The 18,306-nt window shown below is 46.3% G+C and overlaps 2 protein-coding genes across 2 annotated transcripts in view; one reads left to right on the forward strand and one right to left on the reverse strand.

Annotated features, from left to right (window-relative positions):
- LOC149470559 (uncharacterized) overlaps positions 1 to 14,893 on the forward strand; it is a 432,748-nt gene extending 417,855 nt beyond the window's left edge. The window contains exon 5 of the mRNA XM_089662246.1: positions 13,718 to 14,893. Within this exon, the coding sequence (XP_089518372.1) occupies positions 13,718 to 14,662 (945 nt within the window). The 3' untranslated portion in view covers positions 14,663 to 14,893. The remainder of the gene's footprint in view (positions 1 to 13,717) is intronic.
- Positions 1 to 18,306, reverse strand: part of LOC149470562 (uncharacterized) — a 117,005-nt gene that overhangs the window by 16,855 nt on the left and 81,844 nt on the right. The window contains exon 3 of the mRNA XM_089662258.1: positions 2,279 to 2,290. Coding sequence (XP_089518384.1) covers positions 2,279 to 2,290 — 12 coding nt within the window. The remainder of the gene's footprint in view (positions 1 to 2,278; positions 2,291 to 18,306) is intronic.

Below are 18,306 nucleotides of genomic sequence, written 5' to 3' on the forward strand. Positions count from 1 at the left end.
ACCAGGGGCATCTCATGGGACCCCATACTGACCCGGGCCCTCGGGCACTGGCCGAGTTTCCAAATGGTGATTTGGCCCCTGCATGTGACATGAATGTAGTTTATAAATGACACAATGGTAAAGAGAAATGTTTACTTGGGATTGCAATGAGAAGTATTCTGATAGAAAAACATTTTGTCTTTTTTTTGAAGAGGTGAAATTAGCAGATGGCAGCTGTTGATCTTATGACAAGGTGTTGCTTTCTGCAGACATATGTATGATAATGACCTCATCAGCAGCCTTTCCCCTAGTGTTACCTCATCTTCATGACATCATCTGTGTAAACAAACATGTGGTTATTGTACCTGAATTGGCTGTTAATGCGGTGGGACGTGTTTTATGAACCTGATGTAGAAATGTGACCATATGGGATACAATGCTATGTAATACAGAACACATATTATTAGGGAATACAGAAGCAAACCTTGTCATTGGCATACAATCTGTAAGATGGTTGCACCACATACTGGAGGGGATGATAGAAACATTGGAAGAAAAATGTCCAATCTAGGGCCGTCTATACGGAAAAAGAGGCGACATAATTGTGTCATGTATGGCCATCCGAACTTAGCACAAATACAACACAAACAAGACACATTTGTAAAACCCTTTTTTTTGGTTGATGGGGATATTTGATGACATGACCCATGTGCTGGCTGTGTTTACACACATGATGATGAAGAATTCCGTGTTCCATCCCAATGAGGAAATCCTATAAAAGACAAGTGTGACGCGGTGGCTGCACAGACAAAGCTGCAGATTCCAATGTGACATCCATACAAGTGCACAGCTTGACATGCATAGAAGGTTAGACGGTGGCCATGATTTCACTACAACACAAATATGTCAGCTTGCCCCGTGTCAATGACAAGATGTCATATTAGCATTGCTTTTGGCACGGGAAGGGGGGAGGTGTTAGGTACAGGACCTAAATGCCACATGGATATAATATGTGACTTCAGGCGGGGGTGTATTTATCACAAGGCATTTGCCTTAGGGGGTATTTTTCAGGGGGGCAGCGTCGCCCTACAAAAGGGCTAATATTACTTTGCTTCACCCACTGCACATCAACTGAAATCTCAGAACAGGAGGTCAATGCAGGGGCATATTTACCACAAGGCAGACAAGACATTTGCCCAGGGAAGCATGTTTCAGGGTGGCTTAGGAAATGTTTAGGGGTGCAGCGCCCCCACCCAAAAGAAGGGGCACACACAGCATGGGGACCAGGTGGGAGATGCTTGATGGGGTATGCAGAACATGACTCTTGTTCCCGGTGATGTCCAGAGTCGTGAAGGCGAGTGTCTTCTCTGTTCCCAGTGATGTCCAGAGTCGTGAAGGTGAGTGTTTTCTCTGTTCCCAGTGATGTCCAGAGTCGTGAAGGCGAGTGTCTTCTCTGTTCCCAGTGATGTCCAGAGTCGTGAAGGTGAGTGTGCCACTTTCAGGTCTCCTGTACGGCCTCCCATTGCTGCTGTCTCCATCGCCACACTCTGCCATGTGCCACTTTCAGGTCTCCTCACACTGCTGGTGGGTTCCATTTTGTCATAGGGTGCTGTATGGCCTCCCATTGCTGCTGCCTCCACCGCCACACTGTGGCTCCACACTCTGGTTTTGGCCCCGTGACTGCCCAAATGAGTGAAGTGTGCGGTGATTCTAAGATCGACGGCACTAATCTGCATGTCATACTGACTGACAGTATTATTTCTCTTCCCCAGCAGACTCCAAGGGCATTTAAATTAAAGGTACAGTGTTCTGCACTAATATAAAGGCTCTCTGAAGCCTAGAAACACCCTTTTTATAAGTTAAATTCGCAGCAAATATATTCGGGTCGAACCAAATTTATTCCGCGAATTCGGCGAATCAGCCGAATCAAATTTTTGAATAATTCGCTCATCTCTACTCATTATTGAATGACTTTGTAACAGTATCAGGTCTTACTGTAAATTTTACTAAATCAGTAGTTCTGCCTATTAATGTTCCTGATTCCCTGGGTGCATCTCTCCGCAATTCTTTTCCATTTCGTTGGGCCACAGATCAGATTTCATACCTAGGTATAAATCTCACCCCCAGATACTCAAAATTATTTGCTGCTAATTGGCCACCATGTGTGTCACGCCTCTCACCTCTATTGAAGATCTGGCATGGATCCCCTATCTCATTCTTGGCAGAGTCACGGCAGTAACAATGAATGTCTTCCCTAAATTACTTTATTTAGATCACTCCCAATCCCTGTCTCAAAAACGTTCTTAGATCACTTTCAACGGATTATTAATAATTTTATTTGGCGTAACAAACGCCCTAGTTTTACTTCATCGGTCCTCTACCGGTCACAATGGGTGGGAGGCCTAGGTCTCCCCAATTTCTGGCTTTACTACCTGTCAGCCCGTTTTGCACAGCTATCACAATGGGTGACTATTACTTCCCAGGTCCCATGGATCAGATTTGAATCTCAGTCTATAAATCCGTTCTATTTACCAGGTGTATTATGGTCCAAAATTCCCCCCCCCCTCGTTATTGCTCTATAATTCCATTGTTGCCCAATCATTGATGTTTTGGTCCCATTATAAACTTAAATTGAATCTTGTCTCCTCTGTCTCACCAGGTTCATCATTTTTTGGTGACCCAAATTTTATTGCAGCATTCTCATCTTCACAGGTATTCCGTTGGTGGTATGATAGGTCCTTTATTAGGTTATCTGACTTTCAGAGAGGAGGATCTTGTATCACTTTTGAGATGCTACGCATACTTTTTGATATTCCGCTTCGTGAATATTATCATTATCGACAGATTAGACATTTTTTTAATTCACATTTTGGTCTTACGTCTTCATCTCCGATTTCATTTTTTGAATGTATTAGCCGTGACTCTCCTAGGGGCAGGGGTCTTATTTCAGATTTGTATCGCCAATTTTTGGTTACTTTCTTTCCCTCACCCCCTCTTTATAGACAGAAATGGGAGGCTGATAGCGATGTCACTTTTTCTGATGAGGATTGGGATTCCATGGTGGATAATGTGTGTAAGAGCTCTAGATCTTTCTGTCCGTGAGACGGCCCTCAGAGTAATAACCAGATGGTATCATACCCCATCTAGACTACACGCCATGTATCCAGGGACGTCCCACCTTTGTTTCCGGGGCTGTGGCCTTGCTGGTACTCTAGTGCATATATTTTGGGCCTGCCCAAGCCTCTCATTGGTGTGGCACAAAGGTTCTGAAGTTGCCTCTGCAGTGGCAGGTGCTCCGGTGCATCTGTCTATGCAGTCCTGCCTACTGGGAGCCCCTATCTCGGGAGTTCAGACTGAGGTTATGAGGCTAATCCATAGCATTTGTATATCCACCCTATGGGCTATTGCCCTACATTGGAAATCCCTCACAGTACCATTGACCACAGTTCTGCAGAGTTGATGCGGTGATGCTCATGGAGAGAATTCATTATACTCTATTGGATAAGATGCATTTATTTGACAGAAAATGGGAACTTTGGAGAACTCACAGGCATTTACTAGATCAATAAGGACCATTTATGCTTTGATTGATTGAGTTACTTTGTTGGTCGTTTTATAACTCTGCCTCCCTCTCTACCTATATTGCTCATGTACTTAATTTCTTTTCTCTTTTCCCTTTATTCTACATAATTTCACCTTTTGAAATGAATACTGCAGTTGTTCCTTGTTTCTCTTGTATATTCTATTTGAAGCTGTAATGCCATTTTGAAGTCTATTTCTTAAAAAATAAAAACGTTTGTAAACAAAAAATATATATTTAGTATAATTCTACAATTTTTGCAACTAACAGCACGATGCTGTTAGCTAAACCTTCTACCAATAGCTGGACAACAAAATAACAAACGGATCACCCTTTCATCCAGCTGTGGTCTAATGCTGTTTAATGCCCATGATACCCAGCCAAGCATAGCCTCTTTGAACAATGCATACACTTACCAACTGCTTATATCTGCAGGCTGACATCTTCATCCCAATAGTCTATCCTTGGCCTGACTCCTCTATACAACAGATGTTTAATATCCTGTTTTTTGGCCTCTGTGGCTTCTGAAGATGTTCACTGCTCCCCCACATTTTCCTTGGTAGCCCTGAGTTGGGCCTGCCCAGGACTGTTTTTTTCTATCCATTTATATCCCAGTGACATAGACAGATGGACAACCTACCTGTTTTCACATCATGGCCTTTTGACCTCCTGACCTGTTTTGTCAGACATTTCTCTCCCTTTACTAACCTTGCTTCCCCCACTTCTCTCCTTTCTTTCTCTTATTCCTGTCCCAGGGGTGATGATGTCACCATGATGCGACACCTACAATCAGCTTTGTATCTGTCCTTTATCATGGCTCCAATAAATATACTTACCCTGAATGTTCGGGGAATAAAAAAGTTAAGGCCTTCAAATCCTTTACCCATGCCAAAGCACATGTGGTGTGCCTGCAGGAGACTCATTTCACTGCCAGCCATATGCCGAAATATCTCAGCTCTTCCTACCCACAGGTTTATATGGCTTCTGCCGCAACTAAACACACAGGTGTACTCAAAGCTTTCCACTGCTCTACTCCCTTTACACCCAAGGCAGTGATCTGGGACCCAGAGGGCCATTATATTTTCTAGTGGGTCACCTCCTTGACTCAGAGGTCACTATAGCTTCATACTATGCCCCAATTGCAGTCCTAACTCCCATTTGCTAACTTTCTCCCACATTGACCATATATTTCTGACTAGAGGTATGTCCCCAGCCCTCCTATCCTGAACTATCATACCTTACCCATGGACTGGTCACAAAGCTGTCCTCTTGACCCTCTCCTCCTTAGTACCCCAACAAACTAGCACTACATGGAGTCTAAATGGCCCACCCATCCCACAGACTGGACATTGAACTAGCCATCAAAGAATACCTGACACATAACACAAGTGATGACCTCTCTCTCCTGACCTTTTGGGAAGCCCATAAGTCTGTAATTAGAGGAGCCTGTATCAGCCAAGCCTCACATCTCAAGAAAGAACAGCGAGCAATCCATCACCGCTTAGAAACCTCATTTCACCAGGCCAACAAAGCCTTCCAATCAGACCCCTCACCTTCTCATAGATTGTCCTGGACAAGACCAGGCTAGAAATAGATGTTTTCTTGACAGAATCGGATGAAAAAGTTCTACGCCAATCCAGGCATGAACATTATATGAACACAAACAAACCTGACACTTTTCTAGCCCTGGGACTGTGAACCTCAGACCACACACACAGACTTGTCCATTTAAAGATTACAAAAACTTCACACACCAGCCATCCTAATAAAATATTACAGGTCTTCCACAAACATCTAGCAGAATTATACTCTGAGACCGGCTCCTATGATGAATCGCAGGCCACTGAACTTTTCTCAAGCCTATCTCTACCAACAATCTCAGCTTCTCAATGTTCTTCCCTGGAAACACCTATTACAGAACTTGAGGTCCTGAACTCCATCAAGTCCCTAAAGTCTAATAAGCGGCCTGGCCCAGACAGCTTACAGCCCTATATTCCAAAATATTTACTAACCTCCTTCCACCTTTATTGGTTAATGCATTTAATGCCTTACTCAAAGGTTATTCTTTCTGCTCAGACTCCCTAACAGCAGTCATTTCTATGCTACCTGAACCCCAATCAGATCACACCACATGGCTTCATTACACACCAATCTCCCTTCTTAACTTGGATGTTAAAATCCTAGAAAAATCCTATCTGCATGGCTGAACTCCATCATAGGCACCTTGATACACAAGGATCAGATGGGTTTTAACCCCCCTCTGCCAAGCCAAGACCACAGAGTGATTTTGCTAGAACATGCAGCTTGCATACGCCGCATACCCGGCTGTTTCCTTTCCTTAGACATAAAAAAAGCCTCTGACTCGAATGGATATCACCCCTTTACACCTCCCCAAGGGCTTACTTGAGATATGTGGGTTACAAGTCAGACATTTTTTCCATACAAAGGGGAATGAGGCAAGGCTGCCCCTTCCCCCCCCCCCTCCTTTTCTAGCGAATGAACCTTTAGCAGAGCTGATAAGAACTAACACAAATATTAAAGGATTAGAACTTGGTGGTCATCATCATAAGTTATGCTTTTTCTCTGATGACAATCTCCTCTTCATGTCTTCTCCTTTGATCTCAGCACCCAACCTTCTCCAATGCCTGGACCAATTTGCAGTGATTTTGGACCTGGTTGTGAATCCCAAAAAGTCTACAGCTCTTAATATCTCTCTACCCTCCTTAACTGTGTCACAACTACAACGTCCTCCACCCTTCTCTTGGTCCAGTCAATATATTCCTGATTTAGGACTGTAACGGAAGCGTAGGCAGGACAGAACACATGAAGAAGATGGGGAACACACAAAACTTTATTGAACTCTGAAAGACAATCAGAACAGTTCATGGCACTCCGCGACATGCGGCTCGTAGGGACACCCACAGTAAGTGGGCTCACGGGGACTCAACAGGACACTAGCTGTGGAGTCTGGCCTAGCACAGCTCCCACCCAGCTTTCTAGGGTCATCGGTGTGCACAACAGGGACAGTTCAGGACACGGGGAAGGTCGGTGCGCACAACAGGGACCGTTCAGGACAGGGAGGGGGTCAGTGCACACAACGGACAGTTCAGGACACGGGTAGTCTGTGCACGCAACAGGGACAGTTCAGGACACGGGTAGTCTGTGCGTGCAACAGGGACAGTTCAGGACACAGTCTGTGTGCACAACAGGGACAGTTCAGGACACGGGTAGTCTGTGCGCACACCAAGGGCAGTTCATGGTTTCAAGGGACACACACGGTAGGCGACTTGCGGACGCTCAACAGCAGGCAGCTCTCAGGGACCCTCAGCAATTGTCGGCGGCCCTCACAGTGGCCAGCTTCTCAAGGGACAGCAGCGATCGTCAGTCTAGCGATCAGCAGCAGGAGCCCTCACAGCGGCCAGCTTCTCCAGGGGCTTAGCGATCAGCAGCAGGGGCCCTCGCAGCGGCCAGGAACAGCAGCATGGGTAGCATGGCTGCGGGGTCTGACCTTAGAACAGGGGGGCTCAGCGGGGATGCCTGCGGAGGCCCGGTCCCCACCCTGACCTCCCACGACAGCAGTGGCGGCGGGCCAAGGGAGAGCGGCCGGACGGCATTAGGAGGAAGGGAGAGAGAGAGCAAGCCTGGTCTCACGCTGGCGTTTTTAAAAGCCGCGCACAACCGTTCCTCGTTGCAACGGCCGGCCCAGCGCCGCGTTGCCGGGGTAACGAGGCATGCCCCCCTCACTCCAGCCACGCGCAGGGAGCGTGGCTTTTGTCTCTGGCGGGGTGCCGAGCGCGGGAAGCCATGCACCTGCGGGGGGCACACAGAGACCTCCCAGCACCCCCCGCCCGGATTTCCTGGGGAGGGGGGGTCTCAGTGGTCCCCTCCCCTCATCCTGCTTCACGGCTGTGTGCGGCGAGTGGAAAGAGAGTGAGCCGGGCGCACGTGACACTGATTCCCACCTATCACAGGATGAGAGGGGGGAGAGGTGGGGAAGCTGCAGTGAGGGAGAAGAGCAAGCCTGGCACACCGTGACAAGGATCCAAGCTGATGGCAGACCTCAATATTCTATATTCTGCTAACTACCCTCCTATGTTAACAAACCTTACTAATCTTATGACATCCTGGTCCAAACTACCCCTCTCATGGATGGTTGTATCACGGTTGTAAAAAATGACAATTCAGCCCAAAATATTATACCTTTATTGGGTCCTACATATATATATATATAATGTCACAATATAGGTGCTGCCAGGGTGCCCAAATCTGTTATATCTCCCTCCCAAATATAATACATTTCAGCCCCTCAAAGTGCATTCCAGTCCCAATTTCATTAGCCAGTTTCCCCCAATTCCCTAAGCACATTGCAATTTAATTAATAAAGCTCAGCTCCCATTTCAGTAGTTGTTTCCCTCCTGTCAGGATGACCTTCCCCCTGTTGCCTCTCGTCCTGCCGCGGGTCTTTGAAGCCGAGCCGTGCAGGACAAGAGGTGTGGCTCCTCTCACCTCCGCCACTATCTTCTCCCCATCCTACGAGGCCTTAGGGGAAAAGAGAGTGAGGTTCACACCTCTCTGCGGAGAGGTCCCGGCATCCGCACTGCATGCATGGGGAGTTCCTGCGCTTGCGGATGCCACCGGACAAAGGCCTTGATCACGAGAGCATGACCCGTGTCCAGGGGGCGTGCCTCGTTGCCGAGCAACAAGGCTCACCGCCCACCACTGCCAGGACGACCGTGAAGCGACCTTCATCGGTTTAAGAGACTGATGCCGGGCTCTTCCTGGTCATTCATTTCGCTGCCAAGCCACCGAGGGATCCCAGATGAGGCGGGACCATCGTGGCCAGTCTTCATAGACCGCCCAAGGATAAGGGGAGCCTCCGCAAGCTGCCGCTCTGCACACCCCAAAGCTAAGGGGGAGAACCACGCCAGCTGCTCATCGCAAGCCCCAGAGAAGGGGGAAACCTCCACAAGCTGCCACTCTGCAAGCCCCAAGGATAAGGGAGAGAACCACACAAGCTGCCCACTGCAAGCCCCAAGCTAAGGGGGAGAACCGCACCAGCTGCCCACCGCAAACCCCAGAGAAGGGGGAGACCTCCACAAGCTGCCACTCTGCAAGCCCCAAGCTAAAAGGGAGAACTACACCAGCTGCCCTATGCAGGCATCTAGGACTCGGGGGGGATTATTACCACGGACTATGCCACGCATACTTTCAGGGCAAGTACCTGATATCATAGTACCTTGCTCCCCTGTGGACCCGGGCACCCCTGTCAGATCTGTGAGTGTATGCTCCCCTGTTTTCCCTGAACTGTTCTTGTACTCCCTCTCCTCCTCCCTGTTTGGATTACAAACAGCTGTAGAGACTTAAACTTTGCCCCTGGGGCTGGACTACAATTATTTTGGGCCCTCTCCTTGCTATTTCCCATACTGAGCACTGCCACCCCCCTTGCAATCTCCCATTGAGTGCACATCTTGCTCAACTCCCTAAATATCACGCAGTAAAAGTGACCCCCTCCTATGGGTCACTATAGAGTCAGTAGATTGTTACCCCTCACGAGTTGCCAATTTACTATGGCTACACCCAAGAGACCGTCGCTCACTCCAACACCCAATTAATCAACACTACCCATCTATCTGGGACAGTCTAAAGTTCTGATACACCTTACAGTCACCCCATAACCCACTCATGGCATACCTCCTCCATCCAGGCTTTTATCCGGCATGGATGCCTCCATCTTCTTTTCATGCTTGTCCTAGAGCTAGTCTAGTTCAACACTAGACTCCTTTATACCCTTCCAAACCCTATGTGACTCCAACAAAATCTCTACATCTGAAATGTTTAGATATCTTCAGATCAAACACTTGTATTGCTCCCACTTACACATGAACACCTCTGTCCTAGACATGACTAGGTTTGGACACATATGTAAATGTGACCCCCATGCCAGACTTTTGATTTCCACCTTATATGCACAGTTACCAGCTCCACCACCTTACACTTCCTTACCATATACATCCAAGTGGGAATGGGATTTAAATCTTCATTTGAAAGCGATTGGGCAGACATATGGTCTGCTGCAAAATCCTCCTCCCAAAATATAGTTGCTATGGAGACTAACCACAGCACTCTCATCCACTGGTACCTGGTCCCTGCCCGGATCGCTAAATCCATCCCTAATCCCTGACTTGTTTTCGTGGCTGCTCTGAAGCAGGTATCCACATGTGGTGGACCTGCCCGGTTGTTCAAACGTATTGGTGCAAAATATTCCATATGCCTACAGTTCTTTATGAAGAAGTTACAGTATATATATCCATCCAGCCACTGCCTCATTTAATAACAAGCCCCAAGAAGTATACCTTATGGTGTGGCTCCAAGCTATGGATGGAAGGAAAGGGATCACCCCACCGGCAAGTGAGAAGAAGGGAGCATGAGTCAGAGCAATTCCAGTGTCAGCCAATACAAGTAAAGGGATGGATGCAGTGTGACCAAGCCCTAGTGGGTGTGGTGAAATGCATCAGAGGGCGTGGCTAGAATGGCAGCAGAGGCCATTCCTCAACACTGGACTGGGGTCGGTTTACCAGCGTCCATTCCTTTACTTGCATAAGGCCCAAGAAGTGACACACTGGCAATTTAAACTACTCCTGTAGGTCACCACCACGGCTTAGCAAACCATAGCGAAGGCCTGGAAATCCCCCCACCTCAATACCACTGAAACTAAGAATAGTGTCACTCGAGCCACGATACATGTCAAAGTAGAAGCCGTCCTATTAGACAGAGTGCATAAAAATGAACAACTATGGCAACCATGGGTTGACCATTTCCTACCCTCAAACTCTGATGAAACTTAACTCTCTTTGTAGTCCTGAGTCCATTAGGTAACCCACTACTCAGTTGCTACTCTATACAGGCACACACCCTCCCCCCTGGGGACCTCCTCTCCTCTTATCTGTACCCCTTTCTTCACTACTCTTGCTCTTATCTCTCCATTGCTCTCTTCCTTTTCACCTTTCCTTTCATTAGCTCTTTATCCCTTATGGGGTTTTCCCAATTGGGGCAACCTACACTATCAGTTTGAATTTTCAGTGAGGCGGACAGGTCACCCACTCGTCTGCCACTGATATCTGCATACAGGTTGAAGTACTAAATCTATACTCCCACTGTGACATGCAAAAGTTGTTTCATCAGAAAAGAGGATTTGGACCACTGAGCAACAGACCAGGTCTGTTTTTCTTTAGCCCAGGTAAAACGCTTCTGATGTTTTGTTGTTCAGGAGTGGCTTGACAAGAGGAATACGACATTTAAAGCCCATGTCCAGGATCCGTCTGTGTGGTAGCTCTTGATGCACTGACTCCAGCCTCAGTCCACTCCTTGTAAAAGTCCCCAACACTTTTGAATGGCCTTTTCCTGACAATCCTCTCCAGGCTGCGGTCATCCCTGCTGCTTGTGCACCTTTTTCTTCCACACTTTTCCCTTCTACATAACTTTCTTTTAATGTGCTTTGATACAGCACTTTGGGAACATCCAACTTCTTCTGCAATTACCTTTTGAGGCTTTCCCTCCTTATGGAGGGTGTCAATGATGGTGTCAGGTCAGAAGTCTTTCATATGATTGTGATTCCTACTGAACCAGACAGAGACCATTTAAAGGCTCAGGAACCCTTTGCAGGTGTTATGGCTTAATTAGCTGTTTAGAGTGGGACACTTTGAGCCGAGAATATTGCACCTTTTCACAATATTCTCATTTTCTGAGATTGTGGATTTGGGGTTTTCATGAGCTGTAAGCCATAATCATCACAATGATGACAAATCACAGCTTGAACTGTAAGCCATAATCATCACAATGATGACAAATCAGAGCTTGAACTATCTTGCTTTGCATGTAATGAGTCTATCTCATATATTAGTTTCACCTTTTCAATTGCTGCACTGAAATAAATGGACTTTTGCACGATATTCTAATTTTTCGAGTTTCAATTGTGTACTCCACAATTCTCCCATGTGGACACCTCGTAAGTGGTTCTCCAGTATAGACTCCCAGTTTGGAGAACTCATTTAAAAGAAGCCATCAGCTAGAATCAAACTCACTACTCTACAGTATGGTGAAGACCAAGGAGGCCTAGCAATACCAAATGCTAGACTTTATTTTATAGCTGCCCAACTTCAACATCTTACCAGATGGGACTTAGTAGACACATTAGATCCCATCCGTTGGTGTCTACTTCTATCAGATACAGATTTCACATCACTCTCACACTTGTTAATGGGCTTCAGAATTATAGAAAGAAATGGGAAACAGACAGAGAAACAGAGAAACTAAGAGAGAGTGGTGGGAGGTGATTTTGACCTCCATACCTCTCATCTCTCTGTCCTCTTCACAGAAACTCAGTCATTTCTTTTGCATAGAGCTTTCAGGACTCCAGTTCAATTGTTCAGCTAGGACAGGAGGGATTTCCCCTTATGACCCCAATTGTATTGATGTCGTGGATTTGATACACGTTTTGGAGATGTCCAAAATTATTCAAAAAGTGGAACAATATGACCAGTATTATAATGTTGGTGTTCAATATTCCTCGGGTGTGCCTCTTGGTCTCAATAGAGGAGGAATTATTTACACCTTCTCCTATTACAAGTCATATAGCAATAGTGAGGCTGCTTGACCATAAAAAATATCCCGATCTTGGCTATCATCTCAAACTCCCAGCAGACAACAGTGGATTGAGCAGGTGATCTCCACATTAACATTTGAAAAAACGAACGTATCAACATTGTAATTCCCGCAGGAGATGTATGTCTCTCTGGAAGAACTGGCTGGATACTCCTTGCTCACTCCTAGTTAGTTCTTCATAGGATTTTAAAATCTTAGCTCTTTTAGCCGCATAAAAGGAGAATGCCCAATTGTATCCTACTGAATGGTAACTACATTGGAGACCCATACTTGGGGTATGATCCTGTAGACACGGGCCTCATTGATCGGTGTCAGCTATCTATGTATGTACTGGGGGGAGTTACTTGCCGTGTACAGCTGAATTGTTCTAGGTTGTTTCTTCTTTTCTCTGTTCATTTGTTTATAAAAGGTAAAAGTGACACCATAGACAAAGCAAGTTATTGTTCTTGTGCTGCCTTGTATTACACAAGGCATTCTTTAGCATTCAGCAGTGTCTGTCCCCTTTAAGGCCAGAGACTTCCTGTTTGCTAACTTGGGAGGAAGTGACCTCATCTCTTCAGACTGAAGAAATTCTACTATGCAAGTAGATGTGGGATGCTGTTCCCTCTTCATATATGGGCTTGATTAGACCCCCAAAGTCTGTAAGTACCCCTCCTATGTACTGTAGAATGTTATGCATAGCTAGGAAGTTAGATATGTACTCATGTCTGTTTTATTCTGTTTGTATTTAAGTTTTACCATTCATTCATTCTCACATTCATTCACACTTCATGTACTATGTTCACATGTTATCAGTAAAAGATCATCGGTTATCAATCATCGACTCCTTACTGTGTGGATATCAAAGGTTATACTGCCTGTTACCCTCTGTATCCCTTCCATAACTGCAGAGAAGGCAGGACAGTTCTGTATGATCTGTAACAGTGCCACAACTGCCTATACGTGAGAATGTATGACTCCATTGTCTAGGCTGAATGTTGGGAATACTGTGCGCACTTATAAACTTTCTTAATCAAATCTATTTGATTAAAAAAATACTGTAGATAATGCTGTACATATTCTTTCTATTCATAAGATATATTTAGTAATGAACATTAAAAATAGAAAGCAACTTTATGTAGCCCTATATATACAATTCTGTCTTTTTTCTTTCTCTACAGGTAGATTGATGAACCAGGTTTTAGGACATTTTGGTCTTCATGAATACAGCTGAGTCACATGGAAAATAAAACACATGGGTGTCTTAATTGACTGAAAGTCTTTACTGCAGTTCACTGAAGGAGTCACACGGGACAAGTCATATCTGTGTTCTAAAAGTCATAGTTTGGATCCTCTTCCACATTGATCCAGCAGGAGAAAAGTAATTTCAGTGTTCTGGAAGTGACAATGGCTTTACAATAAAGTCCAACCCAAGTATACATAAGAGGAGTCATTTCAAACTACTTGTTTGTAGATTTTACAATGGAGAGAAAATATATCACACACCAGAAGGCTTGCAAGGGAGAGAAGCCATATCATTGTTCTAAATGTGGGAAAACTTTTACACGCAAGACATACCTTATAATACACCAAAGAGTTCACACTGGAGAGAAGTCATATCAGTGTTCTGAATGTGATAAAGCTTTTACAGTGAAGTCACATCTTATCACACACAGGATTGTTCACACTGGAGAGAAGCCATATCAGTGTTCTGAATGTGATAAAGCTTTTACACAGAAGTCACATCTTATCACACATGAGAGGATTCACACTGGAGAGAAGCCATATCAGTGTTCTGAATGTGATAAAGTTTTTACAGTGAAGTCAAATCTTATCACACACCAGAGGATTCACACTGGAGAGAAGTCATATCAGTGTTCTGAATGTGATAAAGTTTTTACAGTGAAGTCAAATCTTATCACACACCAGATGATTCACACTGGAGAGAAGTCATATCAGTGTTCTGAATGTGATAAAGCTTTTACAGTGAAGTCAAATCTTATCACACACCAGAGGATTCACACTGGAGAGAAGTCATATCAGTGTTCTGAATGTGATAAAGCTTTTACACGGAAGTCACATCTTATCACACACCAGAGGAGTCACACTGGAGAGAAGTCATATCAGTGTTCTGAATGTGATAAAGCTTTTACTCAGAAGTCAGATCTTATCACACACCAGAGGATTCACACTGGAGAGAAGCCATATCAGTGTTCTAAATGTAATAAAGCTTTTACACAGAAGTCACATCTTATCAGACACCAGAGGATTCACACTGGAGAAAAGTCATATCAGTGTTCTGAATGTGATAAAGCTTTTACGGAGAAGTCAAGTCTTATGACACACCAGAGGATTCACACTGGAGAGAAGTCATATCAGTGTTCTGAATGTGAGAAAGCTTTTACACAGAAGTCACATCTTATCAGACACCAGAGGATTCACACTGGAGAGAAGCCATTTTAATGCTCTCAATGTGACAAAACTTTTACAGTTAATGCCGGTCTAATCTATCACCGGAGGATTCACAAATCTCAGCATAGATTAAATTCTGGAAAAAAGGAATATTAAAGAAGTTTCAGGTGTCACAAGTTAGTTTCACATCCCCAATGTCATCCCACAAGCTAGAGAAGAAGGGAGAAGATAAAATGTTACTTTAAAAGAAACAAACTAAAATCTGAGCAAACTGGAATGTAATGATTGGTTGAACTGAGTTTAGTGTTTATGTCCATCAATACACAACTAGAAGGGATTTGAATATTTTATCGCTTGACAATTTGTTTGAATATAAGCATCAATAACTGAACAGCTTCCCTCATGATTCTCATTCTTTATCTTTGAATGAACATGTAATGCATTTTCATGATTCACCAACTGAGTTGTGTTTCCAAGCATTTTCTTCATTTCTGGATCCTGAGGTAATACATGACCAACACTGCCTCAGTACCAGAGACTAGGATGGGGTCTATTGTCATCTTACCAAGTCTCTGAAGCCTCAGTGGGAGAGTCCATTCCAGGTTCTTCTGACTATTGATACATCATCAGCCAGGCTTGAGGTCTCCAGCTAAGCCCACCTTGGCCACTCCTCCCATTACATGTTCCATCTACTCTCCCATTATCAATGCCTTCTTTCCACATTTCATCTCTCATTGATATTATTATTATTATTGTTATTATACAGGAGTTATATGGCGCCAACACTTTGCTCAGCACTTTACAATATAATGGGAGACAATGCAGTTCAATACAAGAGGGATAGGAGGGCCCTGCTCCTGACCAACAAGGGCATAACCGGGGTTCAGGGGCGGAGCCTAGACATGGCGGCGTAGGAGAGCACGGAGCTGGTGCTCTCCGAGTCATCCACACCATCCCAGATGCCTGCAGAAGAGTGACCCGGGGACTTACCCATGAGTGACGGCTCCAGATCGGGTCCGGCAGCCCGGGAGTGGAGAGAAGAAGGTGTGCTGGGCGGCGGGGCTTGCTGAAGGAGGTCCGGACTGACGTGCGGGGCTGCTGGGAGAGCGGGGAGTCACGGAGTTGACACGTGTGAAACCGCAGAGCACTACTGGGAAGGGGAGAAAGCCGGCCGGCATCCGAAGTGAGAGTGAGGACGCCGGCTCGCTGCCCCCTTGCAGCATACAGGAGAAACCATATGTTTAATGGATAACCTGCTCCCCGTGTGTGTTAGGTTTATACACAGGGGAGTAGGGTCTGAAAAAGAAGACCCAGAGGAGTCCCCCTGAAGAGAGCAGTGGGAAGCTGAAGCTAGCAGCTGGTGGCTCGTAGCTGCCTCACCAGAAGAAAAGCAACCAGAGGGTGAGTGTGAGCAGCACGACCTAGCAAATTGTGATCAAATAGTAACTGTATGCTTAAAGAGGGGTAGACTTCCTGGGGAAGATTGAATGAGTGTAAGAGGAACTAGCAGCCCTGGAGAAGAAGGAGAACATAGTGGGAAAGTGGAAAATAAGTGCGTGTTGAGATATAGATACCTGGTCTGTAGCTGTTGAACCAAGGTGGTTCCTGTATTTAACTGAATAAAACTTACAGAGGGAGTGCGCATGCGCGGCCGGCGGGACGGACATGTCCCGATAAGGCTCCGTCTCCCCGTCGGGTGACAGCGCCCTTCAAGCAGCGGGTCCCGGCCCGCAATATCTCCTGGGGGGGACCCGATCCCCGCGGCAATCCATCCAGGGTCTTATCCGGATCACCTGCAGCACAGCGGGGATTCCTGACAGGGGACTCGTGTCCCGTGGTGAGCCGCACATAGGCCCACTCACCGCTGCCTACACTGCGCCCAGGCAGAGGAGAGGGAGAATAGGGGGGCTGAAATCTCTATAACAGCCCCCCCCCACAAACTACACAATGGTTAAGGGGGCACCTCGGCACCAGGTCCCCCCTTCCACCAAAACGATAAAAGAGGCCCTAGTAAAGGCCTCCACAAAGATGGCCACTGCCCCTACATGTGGAAGCAAGCAAGCAGCAGGGGCATATGCAGCCCTGCAGGATAAGCAGCCCAGCCATCCCTGCACGTCTGAGGGTGAGTCTGACACTGAAACTGATGTCCCTGCACAAGCCCTGATGCCTGACCTTACACCCCCTGACCTGTTGTCATGCTTTGAAAAAATGCTGCACAAAGCTTTGAAGCAAACCTCAGACCGCATCACTGCCATGCTATCTAGGGAAATCCGTGAACTAGGACAGCGCACCGCGGACCTAGAACAGAGGGTAGATGGTCTTGACGCCTTGCTTCAGACACATGCGGACGACCTGGATCTCCTGCGTGACGAAAACGCTACATTATTGATAAGACTGGAGGACTTTGAAAACCGGGCACGGCGCTCAAACTTGCGTATCCGTGGCCTTCCGGAAACGATCGTCGATGTCCAATCAACGGTTACAGCTCTGTTCCAAGAGCTTGCTCCAGCTATCCCAATCGAGAGATTAGAATTGGATAGAGTCCACAGGGCACTAGCGCCACGACGCACAGATGGTCCTCCACGTGACATTATAGCCAAGCTCCACTTCTTCCGCACCAAAGAGCAACTCCTACAAGCTGCCCGTAACGTAGAATCTCTACAGTTCCAGGGACATACCTACCAATTATTCCAAGATCTATGCCCCACAACTATCTCCAAGTGCAGGGGTATGAAACCTCACCTACAAGTGCTCCAACAACACGCTATTCAATATAGGTGGAGCTTCCCCTTCGCAGTGCGATTCCGATACCAATCCCGAGATTACACCTGCAAGACTCCAGAAGATCTCCTAGACACCTTGCGGATCCTGCAACTACATTCTCCAGCGATGCCTTCAGAGAGCGCCAAGCAGAGGTCTGCATCCTGCTCACCGCGGAAGTCCCACCCTGCGTGTGCAACTGAAAGTCCACTCAACCTCCACAAACGAGGACGATTTTCGTCTCCGGGTCTATCCTCACAAGATACCATGGACTGAACTATATCCCATGATTATTCTTCTTTCTCCCTCATTTTTTTTTGGCCACATACACCAAACGGTGTTCCCTCCTGACTGTCATTGTGGTTACCACTGTTGATATTCTTTCTCCCTCTGCCTGGTAAGTTTTGGTTGCTCCACAACCTGGGGATTGTTCCACATCCCCCCCCCCCTCCGGGCTTCATTCTCATTCTAGTTTAGTTTATATTTGGGAGCCTAGGCTTCGACGGCAAGTGCTGCCACAGCCCTTCCCCCATGATATCTCAATACTACAGCTACTGCCGTCTGAACCTAGGATACCATGATTTTCTTTAATGTGTTTTTTTTATCATACACCTGTTCTACCGGGACCTCGCCATCATTTTTCAATTTCGTTGCTGTCATCCTTACGGTCCGTGTACCTGCACACTCCAACCTAGCCCCTGTGTTATTGGTTATTTAATAACACTTGGGCTACTATTGTTCCCTAGCCCGCCCTGACTCAGGGTGTCCTTGGGAACCCACCCTCTAGGCCTTACATGGCCTCTTACACCCTTTCTTTCCTGTTGCCTCTCATATACCATACCCCTCCTCCCCTCCTCCAACGTGACTCCATGACTCTGCACAACATGCTTCGCAGCGTTCTCATCCCTCACAGTTACCATCACGCTCCACCCCCG

The sequence above is a fragment of the Staurois parvus genome, unplaced genomic scaffold (genome assembly GCF_062004578.1).
Source record: "Staurois parvus isolate SC_StPar_1 unplaced genomic scaffold, SC_StPar_1.0 ptg000038l, whole genome shotgun sequence".
Lineage (NCBI taxonomy): Eukaryota > Metazoa > Chordata > Amphibia > Anura > Ranidae > Staurois > Staurois parvus.